Below are 8,978 nucleotides of genomic sequence, written 5' to 3'. Positions count from 1 at the left end.
CCTCACACCCATAATTATGTTCTATTGACAGAATCTGCTCACCCAATTAACTGTTAATCTATTAGCAGAATACACCTCACATTCCAGCTACCCAGGGAACCAGGTGTGGCAACTCGTGACTTCCTGGCCCTATCTGTCTGTCTGAATGTAACCGAGCTACGTGACCGGAACCACGCGGCCTGCGAGATCCCGTACCCTGCCCCTCATCCCTTACCATATATAAACTGTAACCCGTCCCTAATAAACTGAGGCCTTGACAAAGTTGCTTGGTCTCGTTCCTCTGTCTTAGCTCATTCCCTTCCAGGTAGCGCCCCTCCGAGACCCTGGAATAACCGGATTGCGGGTGGGTTACTAACCCCTAGACTGAGTAGCCCACCCAAAGCAATCCACACCTTACACTCCTAAAAATGGAAGAAACAGTTTGTGTATTACTTGGAATTCTGTTTGAGTACCTTTTCCTATGAAACCCAATATATGAGCAAGTTCAACAGAACCTCCATATACAGGCTGCCCATGCATGCTTCAGCACTACCAGGGCATAAATTTCATTTTTTTAATTTCACACCTTTCTATCCCTCAACATATAGCTCAACTACATAGTAAAATGAAAAAGGATGGAACACAATATTGCAGAAGAAATATAAAATTATGAATCAGCATGACCCACTAAGAAGTGTACATATGAACAATTATTTGAACAACCTAGAACTGTCTGAAGTAGTTTTAGAATAATGGACTTGGTTTTTAATCTTAATTATATTTAGTGTTTAATGAATGTGAATATACATACAACTATTAGCAGTCCTAGAATGACTGGCAGATCCCTACCCATCCATTGTCCTTCATAGTGAGAAGGATTTGAACTAAAACTTCCATGTCTGAGAACTTCTTTAAGACAGATTTGACTGACCTAGCTTCACCAACTCCAAACATTTCAGTCATGGGTGGATCTGACTAAATAGAATGAGGTGTGAGGCAGGAATTCATAGGCTTGCACACTTTGATCCCTTCTGTTTAGGACAGGGAAGAGCTGTAGACTGTAGCTGTATATCTGTAGACTGGTACTAGAAATCTAAAGTGTCCTACAAAGACTTTCTCTATGGAAGTAACTTCCTTTGCCACTATAACTATCATTCCACAAAAATGAGCAAGTGCCTATAGGATGTGTTGGGATTGGTGACTATCACAATTGTCACCAGACCCTTCATCCAGTTAACTGGTAGAGATCCACAGCCAAACTAAGGACACACTCATCAGGAAATCCTGCTGAAGACAGAGAGGAGGGGTTGTGCAGACCTGAGAGGTCAAGGACATCAGCCAAGAAAACCCACAGAAACAACTAACCTAGACTCAGGAGTTTACAGAGTCTGAGCCAACAACCAGGGTGCCTGCATGTGTAGAAGGAGACTATTTCCCAGTCGCCCAGACCCGAATGATCACACAGAAACTTTACTAATTACAACACTGTTCAGCATATTTCTAGCTATCTCCTACATCTTGAATTAACCCATTTTTACTCATCTATGTATTGGCACAAGGCTGTGGCTTACTGGTAAGGATCTGGCATCTGTCTCCTTGAGCAGCTACAGGGTGTTTCGACTCCGCCTACTCTCTCTATATACATCTCTGTTCAGTTTTCCCACCTGACTTTGCTCTGCTAAGCCACTGGCCAAAACAGCCTCTTTATTAATCCATGGTAATAAAACATATTCACAGCATAGAGAAGGGAATCCCACATCATGCTTGGGGCTGAACTAGGCCGTCCACATGTGTGTGTGTGTGTGTGTGTGTGTCTTTGACAGTGTATAACTTAGTCTACTTGTGAGACTCCTAACAGTGGGAGTAGGAGCTGTCCCTAACACCTTGGCTAGCTTTTGAGAACCTATCCTTCATACTAGGTTGTCTTGTCCAGCCTTAATACACACACTGCAACTTGATAGCCAGGCTTTGTTGATACCCATGGGAGGCCTGCCCCTTTTTGAAAAGAAACAGAGGGGGTGGAGGGTGGGCAGAGAGGAGCTGGGAGAAAGGAATAGGAACAGAGGAGGGAGGGGAAACTGTGGACAGAATAAAATAAATAAATTTAATTGAAAAACTAGTAAGTAGTTGTGTACTATGGTATGAATAATAAAATCACAAAATGAGATGTAGTGGTTAAAGCTGAAGATCAGAGAAGCAGAGCAGTAAGCCACTAGAGAGACCTTTTACCTCTCTGCCAATGCTCAGACGGAAGGGGCAATCAATCCTCAGACTGCCTAGACTGCAGTGTGTCTCTACCAAATCTCAGGTGCCACACTCTAGTGAGTTCCTATCTCTTCCCCTTTATAATCCTCTCTCCATCCAACCATAACACTCCTGTCTCCACTTACAGGACTACAGGTGTTTGACTGCCAAGCACTGAGATTAAAGGTATAAGCAAAACCACCTGGATCTGTTTCTGGCTTGCTCTCCTGTAGTCCAGGTTAGCCCTGAATTTACAGAGCCATCAGTCTCTTATCTCAGGAATCCTGGGATTAAAGGTATCCCTGGACTCTAGTGGCTTAGCTTTGTACTCTGATTTTCAGGCAAGCTTTATTTATCAGAATACAAATAAAATATCTCTAGTATACAAAATACAGTGATGCTCTATTACTTTCTTTCCCTAAACCACTTTCTCTAGTATCTGGATTATGTTCAAAATAGTTTCCTATTAGAAAAACTAAGATTAAATCCTTGAAGAATTCTATCCTATGAAGAATTCCTATCAAGGGAATTACTGCCTAATTGAAACTCTCTAGTAAGAAACCATTTATAAAATACTCCAAAACACCTAAATTATTCCTGAGTATTCATGTGTCATACACAGAAATTTCTCTAAATGGCTCCATGTGACAGGTGGAATAACAAAGTACACAGTACCCTTCAACATATAAGAGAAAGGTATACAAAACATAGCTGAATTTCAGGTCCTACCCCCATTGCATATTGACTATTCTAATTTTTAAGCCCACCATTAGATTTCAAATTAGAAATAATCTGTATGATACTGCTGATTCATTATGTGAGTGTATCTGTTCTTCATTTCTTGGCAATAGAGCTCTCATTTACTCTTTGTATATTAATGAGGTAATAGATGATTAAAGGTTATGGGACAGTCCCAGCCTGTGAGTGGGTGCCAGGGAAACCAAAATCATTTTAACTAAAAAGGCTGGCAGTTTCTAGTTTCCAAAAAGAGAAAAGTTTAGGGAAAAAATGGCCAATGATGTCACATTTACCATTTCCCAAAGAAGCCTCATAAAAACTCCTAATGAGAGAAATAGGAAAATTGTCTATGCAGTTCAACAACCAGAAAAGCCCAAATGGTGCCTGTCACTCTCAGAAGATGCCATGCAAACTCTACTTTCCCCCATCCATAACTTACTCTAGGCATTCATTTCATAAGGCTGTTCATCTGTACCACTTAAATATCCTTTAATAGCAAACTGGCAAACCTAAATGTTATTTTATTCTAGGTAGACCACTCTGGCAAATAACCAAACCTGAGAGAGGGATTAAAAAAGGTCTTAGAGCTGAACAGGGACCACAGATGGGGTTGTGCTTGGAGTGGAGCTCGCTTCCATAACTTCTGTGATCTGATAATAATCTCCAAATAGGTAGTGTTGAAATTGAAGCAAATTATATGATGCCATAAATGCTCCCAAGAGACTTGACTGCTGATTACTGTAGTGTAAGGAGTCCCTAAACGTCTAATATCAGGAGTACTCAGTGGTCTCAAGGAATAAAAAATAACTTGCTTTCCACTCACCCTTAAGTCAAATAAAATTTAAACATTATGACCTATGGAAAAATAAGAAAACATGAAACGAAATACATTAAATTGATTTCCTAAATTCAAATGTTGCAGTATTTCTGCAACTGTTGCTGTTGGAAACGGCTTACTGGCGGTACATGAAACAAAACACTGCACATGTCGTTCCAACATCTGACTATCACTTTTTTGGAATGTCAATTCTGCCAAGTCACTCAACCTCCCTGACAAGAAATTTCCTTACACACAAAATGTAAACAATAAAACCCAAACTATTTGGAAGATTGTGTCAAATATTGAGAACAGAGCTAATGCACAGAATTAAATCAGAAGAAATGACCTCAAAGTAGCTGATTTTCACTAACACCATATTTTTTAACAATGCTATTGCCACAAACATACTCAACCGCAGAGATAGAGAGTACAGGGACACTGCCATATGCTTCCTGGTACAGACAAGACATTCCTAATAGTGTTCCAAATTCTATCAGTTCCTGCCATCAGATTCTATGTTACCTGCATCTATTCTGACAGCTACTTAAATTTTAAAACAAAAACAAAAACCAGTCTTGGCAAGCCCACCAATAATAATAAATCATTACCAATGCCAAGAAAACGAAAGCTTAACTGGCAAATTAACTTATGTGGTTAAAATCAGCATCTTAGAATTGCATGATATTATCTATCTTCCAGAAAGAACTAAAAGCAGACAGAGCCTATAATCATCACTGTTTGCCAAGCCTTTGAGGGGAACGCCAAGGAGAGGCATCAACATCATCCTTTCATTACCTCAACTACAGGGCCATCTTTTCTAATGCTTATTCAATGCCAAGTATTCACCAAACAGCAAGGAAAGTCCATAAAAGATAGTATGTGTTGTATTTAATGAAGGGTTCTGTCAGCAAACATTATTTCTATCATATTTTTGTCCAACTTCGATGAAGCAACAAAGAAATTAAGTTTTTTTTAGCTTTCTTGGTATTTTATTTTAGTACATAATCATCAAGGATTATAATAAAATTTTCGTTAACTATTACAACATAACCATCAGCCTTGTTATATTAATTTATGTCATTACTTATCAGTTCTATTTTTTACCCAACAGACAAGCACCAAGTGAAAACACCTTTATTTTTCACTTTCTTTTACTATCAACACTTCTAAAAGCCACCCAGGGTTGGGGAAGATGGCTCAGTAAAGCAATTGCTGTCCAAGGCTGATGAACAGTTTAGATCTCCAGAACCTATGTGAAAGTCATGTTGAGTGTGAGACCCATTCATAATCACAGTACACACAAAATGAAGACAACTAGATTAGCTGGATCATTGTTCTATGTTGAAGTGAGAGATCTTGAATCAATACATAAGATGGAAAGTTCAAGTAAGAGACCCTGACTCAATACACATAAAAGAAAACTGAGACATCAAGCTTTGGTCTCTACATGCACGTGGACATATACATGTATGCATATATATGAGCACATGTATGCATACACACGTGCACTCATACACATGCAAAAAAGCACATATGAATTACACCATAAAGATGACATAGTGTTATATGCCATCAAAATTAAATTATGAAAACATTTTGATGATAAAAAAATTTTATAAATTCCTCACAAAATTTACATAAAAAGTATCAGTCACACGGAAGCCATTCAATATAGCAAGATCATCTATAGCATTTTAACAACACTGAAAATACACTCTGCATATAATTCATTTTCAGGTGTTTTCATTTATTTTACTATTGTTTTCTACATGTGTATTAATATATACATATGTATATTCTGCACATGTATGGCAGCATGCTTTATATAACATGTATACGTGTATATAACATGTATAATCTTAAAGGTTTCACATCTCAACAGACAATAGGAGAAAATAAAATGGGGACTGTTTCTACAAATAAGGTTAATAGGAGAGACCCTACTATGACATGGGACACTCAAAAGTGACCAGAACAGACAGCAGGAAATACTATCAGTTACAAGAATAAAAGAACTATGGTATTTTCTCATGTTAAATAAGCATCTCCATGTGTTTGTAGTTTAAAACACAATATATTGCTATCATTTATTTCAATACTTACTAGTATCCATCTCCTTGTTCTAAAAGCTTTACATGCGTAACTCATCCAACCCTCAAACAATAAAAGGCAGAACCAAGATTCAAACCTAAACCATTTGATTAATGTTCGCTCCTTATCATTTTATTCTGCCAAAGACAACATTTAGTACTCATGGCTAAAATAATCTCTAATTTTTATCTATGAGTACTGTATAGGCAGAGTTTCACATAATGGGGCAAACCAAATTAGCAGAAACTTAGAAAAGGAAACAGTATTTTCTTTTAAGAAATATTTCTTTTTTTTATTTTTTATTTTTACGCTGCACTGGTGTTTTGCCTGCATGTATGTATGTCTGTGTGAAGGTGTTGGACCCTGGAGTTACAAACAGTTGTGAGGTGCTAGGAACTAAACCTGAGTCATCTATAAGAGCAGCAATCAGTGCTCTTAACCACTGAGCCATCTCTTTAGCCCAAGAAACAACATTTCTTAACTAGTGAATGGATAGACACCACTTTTCTGGTGAAGATCAGTATGCTCTTAAGTTGTCAAAATTTCATTCGATGTCCTTAGGCAACTGTGTACTGTTTAAGGCCAATGCCACCCTAACGCCACTTACTCAAAGGAACCAAAATTTCAGATTACAACGCACCTAACTTCAAAATGTATTTAAAAGTTTTACTTTAAAAAGTTTAAATGAACATCTAAAAATGTTCTAGGGAGAAAAATATCATATAACTCCCACAAAAATATCTTTAAATTCAACTAAATAACGAAGACATTATTAAAGATATCATCAGAGTTTCCTTCAAGACTTCTAGATACCCAATCCTTTGCACTGAACTAAGAACTAAGATGCTGTCAGCTTGGGGTGGCTCAGGTGACAGCGCATCAAAACTAAGTCAAAACACTGGTGAGTTGCTTTCTTCCTATAAACTCCACCAAGTATTCCAACATAAAATGACCCCAGACTTCTCATCCAATGGATCTTTGAAAAACAATAGTTTATAAAAAATAAAATAAAATCACCCTTAAAAACAAATTTTAAAGAAAGTAATAGAACTCATGATACTTAAAATCACATTGTTCTTATTTTTTTCCTAGACAGAAATTTTAATATTCTACCTCATAATATTCTGGATAAAAGCAAACGAGGGGGCTGGAGAGATGGCTCAGCGGTTAAGAGCACTGACTCTTCTTCCAGAGGTCCTGAGTTCAATTCCCAGCAACCACATGGTGGCTCACAACCATCTATAATGAGATCTGGTGCCCTCTTCAGGGGTGCAGGTACATATGCAGGCAGAATATTGCATTCATAATAAATAAATAAATCTTTTTAAAAAAAAAAAAAGCAAACGAGGCAAATAGAAGATTGTCCATAAAGACAATATTTAAAGTAAATAGTTGAGCATCAAATACTTAATTCAACTGACAATTCCTCAGAGTTTTCCCTCCTTTTCTTCACTCTTTCGATCACACACAAAGTAACAGAAGTGGTCTAGGAGCAGGGGTTAAAAATAGAAAGCAGATTTACTTACTGAAGTAAAATGTCTAGAAAACTGCTTTTAGTCAAGAAAAACATAATTGCTGAAACTAACTGTCCCCACTCATCTGGCCAAGATTGGGGTCTATCAAAACAAACATCTTAGGAGCTGAGCACAATGTTATGCCTGCAACCCCAGCTATCCAGAAAAGTAAAGTAAGATAACAAGATTAAAGCAAGCCTGGGTTGGCTTATCACATTATGGTCTTAAAACCAGAAGAGTGTGCTCACCTAAAACTTAAGGACCTGGTGATAAAACTTCGCAGCACAGCTCAAGGCCTTGGACTCAAAAAAAAAAAAAAAAAAAAAAAATCCACCTCAGTTTTGTTTTGTTTTTCAAGTTTTAGTTGCATGTTGTTAGATAAAACTCAGTAGTCAGATTCTTATTGGCAGTTTTTAAATATTAAGTATCAAAGCAAGTTATCATGCTAGAGTAATGGATACTTAAGATACTTCAGTTCTTGAATGAAAATGGTAACGAGGAAATCAGAATGTCTTAAAACAACTCCAAAGCTCTCATTGTGAGGATCATACTCAATTTTTGATATGGAAATTGATTATTAATGGGCCTGAAGAACATCCATTTATAAAGGACTTACCTTCTTTTTATCCCTCATTGAGCCTTTGCCTCGGACCATTATTTTACATCCTGTTTCTGCTTCAAGTTGTTTAGCTGTAAGTCCTCTAGGTCCAAGGATTCTCCCAACAAAATTAAACTGTAGGGAAAGATAATATATATTATTCCCTGTTGAAGTTGCATTGAAGTTCTTTAAAGGCATACATATGCATTAACTTACTCAATCTCTTCTGAACATAAACCAGGAAGAAATCAAACCTAGAACTCATTAATTTCTTAACGAATGAGATGTAAATCATTGCCTTACGAGGAATTTCATATGCACTAATGCAAGCTATAGAACAATCTTCCCAAGAGCCAGGCATGCATGTGGTACACAGACATACATGCAGGCAAAAGAAGATTCACATGCATAAAATACCTCTAATTTTCTTTTCTCATAATAAAGACCTCAGATTTAGACACTAAGGTTTATTCAGGTCTCCAAACATGTTGAACTGTTTCCAACTATCTGGATGAGCTTATATAAAACGAATACTATTTTATCTTAAATACCAATTGGAACTCACTGATGATAGACTCAGTTTCATTAACTGTTATTTTTATACCTTAGTATTATCAATTTTGATGTACTGTGGTTGTCTTCCTTATAAATGCACCCATATTCCCCTAAATATTCAAATTTATAGAATAAAATTTTATTTAAATATTTGTTAACCTGCAATTTTGCTTTACTAAGTAAGTATATGCCTCATGTACGCTTGTGCACCATGCTCAGGTCTGGTACCTGGAAAGGCCAAAAGAAGGTGTTGAGTCCCCTGGAACTATAGTTACAGATGATTGTGAACCACTGTGTGGGTGCTAGTCTCAAATGCAAGCCACCTCCCCAACCCTATGAGGATTTTTCATTACAGGTTATCTATGCTACTACTCTTCCAAGACATAGACTGATAATTTTGCTCACTGGAGTTGATCCATTAAAAAGAAGGGGGGGGGGG

General features: G+C 37.2%; 1 protein-coding gene across 6 annotated transcripts in view; it reads right to left on the bottom strand.

The window, feature by feature from the left end:
• Nucleotides 1-8,978, bottom strand: part of Qki (QKI, KH domain containing RNA binding) — a 116,033-nt gene that overhangs the window by 60,550 nt on the left and 46,505 nt on the right. For all 6 annotated transcript variants that reach the window (XR_007590666.1, XM_050135873.1, XM_050135872.1 and 3 more), the window contains exon 3: nt 8,003-8,119. Coding sequence is in view for 5 of the 6 variants with exons in the window: in XM_050135873.1 (XP_049991830.1) it covers nt 8,003-8,119 (117 nt within the window). In the remaining variant the exon portion in view is untranslated. The remainder of the gene's footprint in view (nt 1-8,002; nt 8,120-8,978) is intronic.

This window comes from Alexandromys fortis, unplaced genomic scaffold (assembly GCF_014885135.2).
Source record: "Alexandromys fortis isolate MF-2015 unplaced genomic scaffold, M_Fortis_MF-2015_v1.1 scaffold_23, whole genome shotgun sequence".
NCBI classification, from domain to species: domain Eukaryota; kingdom Metazoa; phylum Chordata; class Mammalia; order Rodentia; family Cricetidae; genus Alexandromys; species Alexandromys fortis.
The sequence above is the reverse complement of the archived record's forward strand: the minus strand, read 5'-3'. Positions and strand labels throughout refer to the sequence as shown.